This window comes from Tachyglossus aculeatus, chromosome 17, assembly GCF_015852505.1.
Source record: "Tachyglossus aculeatus isolate mTacAcu1 chromosome 17, mTacAcu1.pri, whole genome shotgun sequence".
Taxonomy (NCBI): domain Eukaryota; kingdom Metazoa; phylum Chordata; class Mammalia; order Monotremata; family Tachyglossidae; genus Tachyglossus; species Tachyglossus aculeatus.
This window is the reverse complement of record NC_052082.1, coordinates 47185396-47198360: the sequence shown is the minus strand read 5'-3', so window position 1 is coordinate 47198360 and position 12965 is coordinate 47185396. Positions and strand designations below refer to the sequence as shown.

The 12965-nt window shown below is 54.7% G+C and overlaps 1 protein-coding gene across 9 annotated transcripts in view; it reads left to right on the top strand.

The window, feature by feature from the left end:
• Positions 1-12599, top strand: part of MSI2 (musashi RNA binding protein 2) — a 335448-nt gene extending 322849 nt beyond the window's left edge. For 3 of the 9 annotated variants that reach the window (XM_038759049.1, XM_038759048.1, XM_038759046.1), the window contains 4 exons: positions 3553-3729; positions 7984-8204; positions 9750-9828; positions 12514-12599. In XM_038759049.1, the coding sequence (XP_038614977.1) occupies positions 3553-3729; positions 7984-8204; positions 9750-9791 (440 nt within the window). In that variant the 3' untranslated portion in view covers positions 9792-9828; positions 12514-12599. The remainder of the gene's footprint in view (positions 1-3552; positions 3730-7983; positions 8205-9749; positions 9829-12513) is intronic. The other 6 variants (XM_038759052.1, XM_038759051.1, XM_038759050.1 and 3 more) reach the window with 3 other exon arrangements.
• The last annotated feature ends 366 nt before the right edge of the window (positions 12600-12965 follow it).

Here is a 12965-nt window from a genome sequence, read left to right as displayed (position 1 = left end):
GAAAACACTCAATAATACCATTGATTGATTGATAGATATTGTGGGGCCAGAAAGGGCGCAGAGGTGATCCCCCAGAGAAGGGCTGCAGAGGGAGGGAGGGAGGGAGCGGCTCAGCCCTGTGCATGCAGAAGTCTCTTTAGGCTTCAGCTGACTTCTGGATTAACCTGGAATAAGATACATAATATCTTATATGTAATATCTATATATGTAAGATACGTAATTATTAAATCATGGTATTAAGCGCTTACTGTGTGCCAGGCACTGTACTAAGCGCTAAGATGGATACAAGCAAATCAGGTTGGACACAGTCCCTGTCCCACGTGGGGCTCACATTGTCAGTCCCCATTTTACAGATGAGGTAACTGAGGTCCAGAGAAGTGAAGCAGTTTACCCAAGGTCACACAGCAGACAAGTGACAGAGCCGGGTGCATTTGGGAGGGCGGTCAATCAACTAATGATATTTATTAAGCATTTACTGTGTGCACACCTCTGTACTAAGCATTTGGGAGAATACAGTACAACACGGTTCCTGCCCACAAGGAGTTAACAGTCCAGAGGGTCACCAGCAGCATAGTAATTACAACAATAATTGTGATATTTGTGAAGCGCTTACTAAGGGCCAAGCCAAGCACTGTAGAAGGCATACAATCAGACACAGTCCCTGGCCCGCCTGGGCTCAAGGTCTAAATAGGAGGAAGAACAGGTAACAAACTGCCCTCGTTCAGAGGAGGAAACTGAGGCACAGAGAAATTAAGTGACTTGTCTTCAAATAATAATAATGATGACATTTATTAAGTGCTTACTATTTGCAAAGCACTGTTCTAAGCGCTGGGGAGGTTACAAAGTGATCGGGTTGTCCCACGGGGGGGCTCACAGTCTTAATCCCCATTTTACAGATGAGGGAACTGAGGCACAGAGAAATGAAGTGACTTGCCCAAAGTCACACAGCTGACAAGTGCTGGAGCCGGGATTTGAACCCATGACCTCTGACTCCAAAGCCCGGGCTCTTTCCACTGAGAACCTGCTGCTTCTCAAATGACAGCTACTGCCATGGGAAAATTCCCTACCTTAGAAACAAAGTCTCCTCCGCATCAGTCAGTCGGTCAGTCATATTTATTGAGTGTCTGTTTGTGCAGAGCACTGTACTAAGCGCTTGGGAGAGGGTTGGCTCCTTTCTCCTTTATCCCTGGCATTGCCAGCTTGCCACAACCATCTCTGTCTCCTCCCCTCTCTGTCTCACCCTCACTGCCGCCGCCCCCTTTTCCAACAGGGAGAGGGCATTTTGCCCCTTGTTTGCACGTTTCAGAGAGATGAAACGTCGCCTAATCTTGTGGACTTTATTAAGTCTCAGAGGCTGTAATAGTTTTGTTCGGTTTTTTTTGGGGGGTTTTTTCCCCGAGCATTTTGTCGTCACGACAGCATACTGGAAACTTCTCAAAGTCATCAGGCTCGAGAAGTCATTTCCAAAAACAGTCAGGAAATATCACCCCCCAACCAAGGAGGGTGGAGGGAAGATAGATGGGGAAGAAACAAGGGGGCTGGGGGAAGAGGCTGGGAGGGGCAGAGGGGAGGGAAGGCTAGGAATAAACCAAAAAGGTGAATTGGGCAGAGACACGAGTGTCTAGGGAGAGGAGGCCCCTGATGGAGGGAAGACGGGGAACCCCAGCAGTCAGGAAAGGAGAGCACTCGCCCCTGAATCAATCAATCGTATTTATTGAGCACTTACTGTGTGCAGAGCACTGTACTAAGCGCTTGGGAAGTACAAGTTGGCAACATATAGAGACGGTCCGTACCCAACAGTGGGCTCACAGTCTGGAAGAAAACTCTACCGCTGAAGGGGCCTGGGGCGGTTCCACCCCCGATCCTTCTCTCCCTCTCGGTGCCACCCCATCGGCCCTTGACTACCTCTTGTCCCTGTCTAAGGGGGTGGGCCACCCCCAGGGCCCTCCACCATTGGCTCTCGGTGATGGGCAGTTAATGAGGTGGCAGTGTAGGGTGCCCTTTGAGCGGGTTGTGTTTCTTCCTCATTTGCCATTTGAGCAAGTTTCAACCCATCTCTACCTGGGTTTGAAGCCCGTTCTCCACGGGAGAGCAGCAGTGGCAGCATTCCTGGACTTGAATCAATCAATCATTGCTATTTATTATTGGTATTGTCATCATTATTATCATCATTTTTATTATTGTATTTGTTAAGTGTTTGTTGTGTGCCAGGCACTGTACTAAGCACTGGAGTAGGTACAAGCTAGTCAGGTTGGACACAGTCCATGCCCAACCTGGGGCTCACAATCTTAACCCCCACTTTGCGGATGAAGTAACTGAGGCACAGGGAAGTACAGTGACTTGCCCGAGGTCACACAATAGACAAGTGGCTCATGGCCAGAAACCTCTCAGCAGTTGGTTAGATTTGGGTATATCTTGTCCCGCTGACCTTTCTTGTCCAGTGTTAGATGAATACGTTCGCGTGCGCTTAACAAATACCACAGTTATCATTATTATTATCCGGGTGAGAAGGAGATATTTTCCCTGGCACTCCAGGGATTCACTGTCCAAGAACATGCTGGGGAGAGGTTTAGTAGGAAAAAATGAAATAATTCAATTTCAAATCAACAGAGAAGTAGAGTAGAGAGTCCAACCAGCCCGGGGATAAAGGGGCCTTGGAGAGCTTGCGGGGTGCTGCCACCCAGGTCACATCTAAAGCTTGCTGAGGGTGTGAAGGTTGCACGCTGCTAAAGTCCCCACGGCCCCGCTTGCCCGGAGCCGGCTGGAAGTGGGAGACCTGGGCATCGGATGGCAAGGCAGCAGGATTTGCGGGTGGTAAGGTCGGGGTGATGGTTGAGAAACGTTAGGGTTATCAGGGTAACTTTGAGGTGATCTTGGCCTCCAGCTGACAACGCAGGCTGCCTGATCTGAAATGCCTCTTCACCTGCTAGGGCCCTCCCTCCTACCCACCCACTCAGGATGCTAGCCCACGTCAACTGGCCCACAGAGAGCAGTAGGAGTTGAATGAAGCCCAGAAGGGTCTAAACTTGGTGGTTATTTAGAGGCTGGTTGCCCCATGGCCCGATTTCGAGTCTGCCCAGTCACTTTTGGCCCTGGGCCTTGGTCAGTTGTGCCCCCTGACCTTTGCAGATGCACCTAGACTGTAAGCTTGTTGTGGTCAGGAGATGTGTGTTATATTATAGTGCACTCTCTCAAGTGCTTAGTACAGTGCTGTGCACACAGTAAGCACTCAGTAGATAGGATTGGCTGACTGATCCTGGAGCAGGAGAGTCAGAGCCGTTCAGCCCTCTTCCCTGGGGGGAGAATAAATTCCTTTTGGGGGACTGGGTCTTCATGGGATACTCCCTTCTCTGCCCCAGATAGAGCTTTGGGGTGGTTGGGATGGGGATGTGGGGGGCGGGGGGAGGCGAGGCACGGAGAAGGGAGCGGGAGAGAAGCATCTCCTAGGCTTCAGAGCCCCAGATTGACTGGAAAGTGCGGGCCGGAGTGGGAGGCGGGGGTGTTATGTTTTGCGGGCCAGGACGCACGGTGATGGAGGCCCTGTATCCCTAGGCGGCCCCGAGTACGGTTTCTATCCTCTGCCCTCTGAGGAGCGGGCCCCGTTCGCGTACCCGGACTGTGGTTCCCCGGGGCCCCGGCCGGTTCAGCTGTTCCATAGTCAGCCTGCGGTTTCTTCCGGCCACTCCCCCCTCCACCACCTTCCCAGCCCGCAGCCGTTTAAGAGCCCAGGTTGGTATTTGGCGTTTCGTTCCTTTGGGGGCTAGCAAGCCAAGTGGAGCTCTTCCGGGGCCCGCCGCCCTGGGCCGCCTGCATGGAGCCCCCCGCCGGCCCACCCGAGGGGTTTCTCCGTTCCACGGGGGCTCGGGCGGGCCGCGGGAGCTTAAATGGGGAGGGGTGGCTGGATGAGAGAGAGACAGAGAGAGAGAGAGAGAGAGAGAGAGAGAGAAGCCTGTCTTTTTAAGCCCACTTAGTCTCTCCCAGCACGCGGAGACTTTGAACTTGCTCTGGCCGACGAGTTCGGTGGCGGCCTTTCTGGTTACGCTCCCGTGGGCTTGGCTGCAATGAATTTTTCTGACAGTTTCATCTGCTGATTGTGGAGGTGTCCGGTGAATTTACTCCAGAGGCTTGGTGAATGGAAATTTATAGGCATGTGGGCATCCAGCCAAAAGAGAGACACATCGGACCCATTTTCCCACCCGCTTTTCCCTGGCCCTTTCCCTCCAGATACGTCCCACCTTTGAGCGGCCCTTGAAAGTCTATCAGAAAGGCGCCGGTCACTCCAAGCATCCCGGGCTGACACCTGATTTGATTTTGATTTAGTGTGTCGGACGCACTTTCCAGGTTGGCCTATAGTTTTATGCCTAATCCCTGTCCTCCGCCTCCTCCTCCCCATCCCTCCGCCGTCTGAGGTGGACCTAGAGTGGACAGTGCATGTGGACGGCAGGGTTGGGGGGGAGACGGTCGTGGTGAAACTCAACCTAGCGCAGAGCAAGTGTCACAGTGACTCATGGCCAGAAACCTCTCGGCGGTTGGTCAGACTTGGGTTTATCTTTTCCCGCTGACCTTTCTTGTCCAGCATTAGATGAATACATTCACAGGCTCGGAGTCTACATGGCAGATCATGGGTCAGAGTGTAGAGAAGTCACCCGGAGCCCCCTCCTCCCCGACATCCCTTCCCTTGAGCAGTCCCTCCCACCCCTGCTTCAACCCCAGTATCCTCTCTGTTGAGGCCTTTGCCAGGGAATGGGCCTTTAGGGCTTGGCTTGGGGCAGAGCCAACTGCCATTCTCAGAGCCCTGGACTGCCAGAGGGCAAAGCTTAGGCCCTGAGCTTCAGGGCGTGGGGATGGGTGAGAGACTGAGTATGCTCCTTGGATGACAGGAATCACGAAACAGCAGACAGACGTCCCTGTGGGGCGGTTGAGGGACTGAGCATGGTCCATGGGTGACAGAAATGACAGAACAGCAGACAGGCGTCCCTGCAGGGTGGGTAAGGGGCTGAGAGTGCTCCACGGGTGGTGGGAATCACGATGCAATGGACAGGCATCCCAACTGCACCCCCTGAAAGATCCTGGCTAAGGCCCCTCTGGCCTGCAGTAAGGGGACTCCCTCCTCCTCTACACCCAGCCTCTTATTGCAGGGAGGACTTAGTGAGGAGCAGCCGCTGGGTGTTTGCTGTCCAACCCGGCCCAGCTGGGCGTGGTGGCGTGGCTGTCCGGCCGGACGCCGTCCCCCAGGGAAATGGAGGTCAGGCGAGGTTGCCGTAGCAGCAGGTGCCAAGTGGAACTTGTTCATACATGGGCAGGCTGTCAGAGAGCCCTGAGGGCTCCAGGAAGGGATCAGGCTCCCTACTGCTCCCCAGTTGGCTCTGCCAGTGGTCTGTCTCTCCCTGAAGCGGAATTGGTCCCAGGGCCTTACAGTCCCACCAGTATGAATTACAGATAGAGAGAAAGGAACCGAGTTTAAAGAGCTGGCCCAAAGTTGCTCCCGGGATAAAAGGGGTGAGGCCCCAGTGGGCAGGGCTGGGCTGCCCTAGCCCAGCCTCTGCGACGATTCCCGGAGCACGGTTAATAAGGGGCATGGCGAAAGAAATGGGATCTGGGATTCAGACCTCCAACAGCTTGAAAAGCCCAGCCCCTCTGCCCCAGAGGGAACTTTCCAACTGGCCTTTTGGCACTCCATCAAACCAAAGGTTTTTAGTGAGCGCTTTCTGTGTGCAGAGCACTGTACTAAGCGCTTGGGTGAGTACAGTGCAACAGAGTCGGTTGACACGTCCCCTGCCCATAAGAAATTACAAGCTGTGGCAATACGTTAGACCCCACTTGGGCCTGAATCTGAGTCTATCTTCTCAGAACCTCCTTGGGCCTTCCTCCCGTCTCTCCCCTGCCCCATCCTAATTCCCTGCTCACAGTATCTGTCAATCCTCCCCCTCTTCCAGACCCCTGCCTCCCCTTGGTCCCTGGCAGGGCAGCACAGGCTGAAGAGAGGAGCCGGGGCAAATCTCAGGGCTGCCCAGCCCCACACCGGCAGGCTCGGACTGGGCACACGATCCAAGCGAAGCCTGGGCTGCCCACCCTCCTTGGGGAAGTTGTGGAGGGGTGAGCCTGGTTGGCTTTGCTGAGGTGTGGGGAGGGGAGGAGCGGGTGGGTCAGAGGAAGTGTTTCCATTTTTCTGAGTAGAAGAAAAAGTCTGTGAGGCCAAGATAATGTCACCCTACTGGTTGTTTATCTCCGGAGAAGGCAAAGTGTTATCACCCAGTTTCATCTTTTGTATTCCACCCGGGGCCTGTGTTTGTCAGCATATCCCAAAACAATCCCACTGCTTGCCTTCTCCCTAAGTATATCCGGGGTATTGCTCCCTTCTGGCCCCTGTATCAACCCCAATGCCGCAGCGCTGGCCTTCCTGCTGCTGTAGGGAGCCGCCTCCTGGCTGGCTTCTGCTGAGGAGGGGCTTCGGAGTCCCCAGGCTGGAGGAGGGCCCTGGTGAATTGTTTCTTTTACCCAGGGGGGTTTCCTGGGCCCCCGCGGGTAGAAGGAGTGTAGGGAGGAGGAAGAAGTTGCCTCAACTGGACAAGCCCCCAGGCCCCTTCCAGAGGTCGCCAGGGAAGAGCAGGCATGGGACCAAGTGGTTTCCTCTTGAGAGGTTTGAAGGAGTTGGCTCCTCCCAGCATCTCGGAAGGGGCTGCGGGGAGGGGGCCCGGCAGCTTGTTCCCCTCAGGCTCAGGGGCAGGCAGACCAGGCCTTGGTCAGGGGTCCCGAGGAGAAGAAGAGGAAGTACTCGGGGAGTGTTAGCCCTCTAGAGACCCCTCAGGACCCCGGGGATGAGCAGGCTGGCCACTTGGACAGCCCAAGCCCAGCCTCTGGGGGGGCCATTCCAAAGCCGTTCCCCACCTCTCCCTCATTTTCTGGGCACTTTTCCCCTCTGTCTCCGGGTGCCTGTCTCATTGTCTAAGTGTGTCCAGCGGCAGCTGAGAGGAGTGGAGCATTAAACTGGTCCAAGGAGGGCTCGCCGCATTCACCCTGGTCTTTCAGCCAAAGGAAAGAAGCATCAAATGTCCCTTTTCCTTCCCTTGCAGGGGAGGAGTGTGTAACTGACAGAATCTCAGACTTAATGTGCCTTCTTTGCCCCTCGCCTCTCCTCCTCTCCCCCATCCCCTGCCCGACCATCCCACCTCCCCAAGACTTCCTGGCTGTCATCATTATTGTTATTTTAAGACCGCCCCCCTCCCCCCCAACTTTTCCATGACATATCAATCATCCTCTGGCCACGTTCAGTGGTGAGAACTTTCATGTAGTGTTATGGACTGAGGCGGTGGGTGGGTATGGCAAGGGGGACTCTGAGATGGGGATTGGGGGAGGGAGGAGTGGCTCTTGGGGGCTGGGGGGGGGCGGGGGAGTTGGGTCTTTTGTCCCCCCTTTTAAATCTCAGTCGATCATTTAATGGATCCAAAACACCCTGGCCCTCCCCCTCTCCGAGGAAAACTCCCCCCAAAGATTTTTTTCCCTAGATGCGATTTGCTTCATTTGCTGTCCGCATTTTAATATCAATATTAACACAATGTGTAGTCTAAAACTAGTTCCTTTGTAGTTTGCATGGGATGTGAATGCTGTCTCAACGTGCCCAGATCTAGAAAACGACTGCATGAGCATCAAATCCGATGTGGAACAAGATTTTTCTCTCTCTCTCTATTTACATATCTCTCTCTATTTTGTGATAACTTGGTGGGCAGTCAGCGCCTCGAGTACCTGGTTGCAGTAGTGTGTTGGATGGTTGTGTTTTTTATTCCCTTTATATTTTTGGAGCTCCGAGCTTCTTAGTAGTAGTCTGGGCTGACTATTCTTGAGTCCCTGCTGATGTTTTCGCATGGCCTTGGTTGAGTGTGACACAAGTTGGGCCTCAGCTGTTTTCTCGAGTGTTTGGCTTTAGAATTAACCGTGCATGCCTGGCTTCCGGCCTCATACCCAGCTTTATTCTCTGCACACCAGTCTTGAATAGCTACAGTGCTCAACCGAACTTTGGCACGCCCACTTCCCCGGCAGGCTCCAACCCCGCCCGGCCAGGAGGCTTTCCAGGGGCCAACAGCCCGGGCCCCGTCGCCGCCACCCCCGCTGACCTGTACGGCCCCGCCAGCCAGGACTCCGGCGTGGGGAATTACATAGGGGCTGCCAGCCCCCAGCCGGGTTCAGGTTTCGGCCACGGAATCGCGGTGAGTAAACCGTTTCTCTTTCTCCCGTCCCCTCTGCCAGGTTCCCCCTCTCCCTCGCCCCGTCCAGTCCAGCGAACGGCCCGGGAGGCGTTTGGCTGTGAGAAGATGGAGCTGGGGGTGGATGGGGCGGCCTATTTTACACCCAGTTTCGCCTCCCCTCTCAGCGTGGCCCAGGCTCCACCTTCCCAAAGTCCCCACAACATGCTCCAGCCAGGAGTCCCTGCTCCAAGGCCTGCAACTCCAGAAGTCTGGGGGTGGGATGATGGCCCTCCTTGCCCCCATGAAGTCCGGGTTGTTTTATTCGCCCCAGTCCTAGAACTCCCCGCCCCAAGTACTGTCCCCCGTGGGATGGCCTCCGCAATTTCAGGCCAAACAGATGCCTGGCAAGGTGGTAGAAAGGGGCAGGGGGCGGCCCCAGTTGGTATACTAATGTTTCTTGCCCTTTTCAGAAACTTATTATAATTGTTATGGGTTTATTAAGCGCTTCCCGTGTGCCAAAGCACTGTGCCAAGCTCTGGGGTAGAGACAGGACACTACTCAGATCGGACATGGTGTCGTCATCCCCTGCAGGCTCCCAAACTCAGAGGGAGGGAGAGCGAGGTATCTTCTCCCCATTTTTTTCAGGCTGGGGGTATGTCCCCCTGCGTAGCTTAGCTGCAGGCAGTGACCAGTGAACTGTGTTTGGTGTGTTTACTGCTCTGGGGCTCTATAATCCAACTAATAACGGGCAGTGGAAATTTGCTTAACAGATTTGCATGCTTGTTTCAGATTGTGTGGCCCTCCCCAGGTGTGTTAGCATGAATGTGTCTGGGCCTGAGCAGGGCAGTCTATTTGAGCCGGGGTTGGGGGGATTTCCCCGCTACCCCGCCAAACTGACTGTCATGTTAGGGAGCACAAGGTTAATTCCTGGGCTTCCAGAGGACATCAGAATGGCTCATTGCCACCCACGGCTGCTGAAACTGGGGGCTTGGAGGGAAAGAAAAAGATAGCTGAATATCTCCCGGGAGGCAGAAGGGGCGGAGGCCAAGGTAGGCAGAAGTTTGGACTCTCCCTGCCATCTGCTTGCCGGGCCCCGGTGGCATTATTATCGTTCTGCTCCAGGCGGAGGTTTAACTAAGTGTCCCTCAGCACCTAGGATGCCCCTCGGGAACAAAGCCCAGAGTGGCGGACAACTTGGGTGCTTTGGCCCTATCTGGGTCCTGGTGGCCAGAAATATCCAGCCCCTGTCTGCCTCCCCTGCAGTATGGCAACCACCAGTGTCCCATTACTCCCTGAGGTGGGGGAGTGGGGTCTCCAGTCCCAGGCAGCCCCTCTGCCCGTAGGGACCCCCCGCCCCATGGCTGCTTTATTTGTGGGGGCATCTAGGGGGACTATCCTTTGGGTTGGAGCCAAGTCATGTATTCATGCCCCCCCCCCCCACAACCCTGCCAGGGCTCAGGGGTTCAGAAATACATATTCATGCTGACCACCCCAGGCTAGGCCTCACCACAATCATCTGTTCCCATGTATAGATCACTGATGACCTTAACAATTGTGCAATTTTAGGGACCTTTGATTGCCACGGCCTTTACAAATGGATACCATTGAACCGTTTCAGGTGCTTTCGTTACCATCTCACTTGGAGGTATTACAGTCTCTGCCTATGTCTCTGTGCTGCCCTGCCTCTGCCCCGCCTCTGCCCCTGCCCTCCGCCTGGTCTATACAAATGTCTGGGCCCCAGACATAGCTATAGGCACAGGCTCTGTCTTTGAGTTGGTACCTCCCTTTCTCAACTTCCTTTTGAAATCCTTTTCTCCCTCTTGGCTTAAAAATCATGCTCACCACTTCCCCACTTCCTGCCCCCCTTCCCACACCACCACCACCAAAATATTTCCTTTCTCTCTTTTCTTTGCTTACCTCCTGTTTTCTGTAAGTAAAAGCCAAAGTTTGGGAAACTGGAACGAGATCCTCAACCCTCCCTGCCCGCAGGGGACTTGGCCTTATAAATGATGGTGAAATGAGGGGGTGCAGAGGGTTGGGGAGCCTCAGAAATAACCAAGTGGCAAGTCCTGGGGCTACTGCTGCAAGTCTTCACAGGCTGGCAGTGGGGGCTCAGCCCCACATAGGGGGAGAGGCAAGAGGGGAGAAAGGGTGGAAGTAAGGGTGACGACCCCTCCCCACCACATTCATTCATTCGTTCAATCAGTCATATTTATTGAGCACTTACTGTGTGCAGAGCACTGTACTAAGCGCTTGGGAAGTACAAGTCGGCAGCATATAGAGACAGTCCCTACCCAACAGCAGGCTTACAGTCTAGAAGGGGGAGACAGAACAAAACTTGTGGATGGGTGTCAAGTCATCAGAAGACATAGAAATAAAGCTAGATACACATCACTAACAAATAGAATAGTATCAGCAGCTGTGCCACCGGGCTGATTGGTGGCAGGAGCTGGACTCGAGATTAGACCAGGACAGAAGCCACTTTTGTCAATAGCTGGCAAATAATTACCCAGATCAAAACGTTAAAACCCAAAGCAAATGAAGTCAGGGGTGGTTTGGATCACGGCCAGTTTCTTAACCTTTTAGAGCTCAGGTTAAATATTGAAAAAAAAGCGGATCGCGGTGGGGAGGTGGGCATGGGGAGAGGTGCCTTGTGGCTCGGTGGTCTTTGTGAAACAAGCTTGTTTGGAGAAAGCCGCAGGGAGCAAGCAGCAGGGGCCGTTGGAGTGAGTGAGTTCTGGGGTTTGCCGCCCAGCAGCATCTGACTGGGAGAGGAAATGAGAGACAGGGTCACAGGCTTGGGTTCTGGCTTCTCTAGGTCAGTGGGGTGGGGAAGCCAGCGCCCACCCCCATTTTGAGCAGGAGGGCAATCCAGGGGAGAGACTGTGGCTCACTGGTTGATGGTTAGGGTCAATCAATCAATGGTCTTTTTTGAGCACTCACCATGTGCAGAGCACTGTGCTGAGCTCTTGGGACATAGAATATAAGTTGGTGGACACATTCCCTACTGACAGCAATCTTACAGTCTTGACAGAGTCTACAGTCTAGAGGGTCCCCATTAGCCTTAGGTTGGGCCAGAGACTTCTCCCCCTGTTCCCAGCCTGTGAGTTTGAGGACACCGTACGTAGTGAGCGAGCCAGAGCCTCAACTAGCAGGTAACTCACAGTCCTTCCCCCACGCTGGGCTTAAGGCCATGCCTGGCCTGCTGGGAGGGGCTGCTGTAATCCCAGTGGCCAGTAAGGACCACTTATCGGTGGAATGTCCCACCAGGATGGGGACCCCGAGGCCCCCCGGATACCCGGGAGAACAGGCAGGCCTGGAGCCCCCGAAGCTCTGCCCTTCTTTGGGCCAGAGACAGACCCATGTTACCGGCCCCCACACTTCTCCCCCCTCCAGTTGCTGAGCCTTCCCTAACGGCATGGCCTGCAGGGAGAGGACGCCTTTAACCCAACCCTACAAACTAATCCTCCCATCCCACGCTGTGCCTCTCTTCCCCAGGTGCCCGTAACCCACCCACCCTGCCAAGGCCCACCTCCCCGGGCAAGCACTAACCCAGCTTCGCCTGCCCAGGGGCGGCTTCCTATGGGAACTTAGTGGGGATAGGGAGAGAGCGGGGAGCGAGCTAGCCTTGGAGCCCCTCCCCAGTGGCTTAGGCCCCAACGGAGTCCGCTGACCATCCATTCTGTGTTCTGGCTGAGGCGGGGCTTTGTAAGGGAGATTCTGGGGGCGGCCTCCCGGCACCATTTCTTGCTCCCACAGTGCCCTGGAGCCCCCAGCATGGGGGTGGTGGAGGGAGTGGGTGGGGAGAGGCATGGAGGAGCCAGAAGGGCTGGTGAAGGGGATTACCAGATGCGGGAGCTGGCTGCAGCTGGGGTCAGCAGGTGACAGTACCCCTTGGAGGCTCCCATTCTACCTCGTGGGACCCCCTCCTCCCGGCAGGAGACTTATTGTCTTCTGCTAGCTGCACCCAACTGGGAGAACTGGAGGGGCTGTTGCCCATCCACAGGGTCTCCATCTTCCTTACTCATTTCCCTCCTCACCACCAGCGCAGCACATGGGGTGAGAGACCCCAACTGTGCCCGTGGCATCCAGAGGGAGACCCTCCCTCTGCCCAAGAACTTCTTCTCGGGCGGGCGGGAGGGTAAAGCAAGGACCTGCAGGGGGAGGGCAGAGGTGGGGGCCAGGGGCCTTGAGCTAGGAGAGGGGAGTAGATGAGGAGGGTACAGATGTTGAGAGAAGTCCCCGGGACCTGACTGAACAGTTGCTGATCATTTTCTCTCTCTCTCTCTCTCCCGGCAACCCCCTGCACTGCATCCCGTCCACTGCATAGAGCATACCTGGATGTCCAGGGAAGACGGGGCGAAGTTTCTAAGGGGTCCTCTGTTTAGGTGATCCCGTCGGCCACGGAGAGCCCATCCCCGCCCCCACCCCCTCCACCGGAGATGGCTCTCTGGACTTTGGGTTGTTCTCAGCTCATCATCTCATCGACCTGCTGGACTCAGCTGGACAACAGCTTTTAAAAACGTGTATATAATCCATGATTTGGGGTTTTTTGGTTCCCCCCACCCCCGCCCCCCTCCCTCAATGGCTTTCCCCATCCCCACCCCTTAAATCTCTTTGAATCACATTTGGTAGCGTTTTTGACATAGTCTGGTAGTGACGTAGTTTTAATATCTAGATAAGAGCTAACCATAGTATAACCGTTATAGTAAGGATTTCTTTCTCTTAAAAACAAAAACACACACTTGGGTTTTTTTTTGTTTTGTTTTTGGGTTGTTGTTT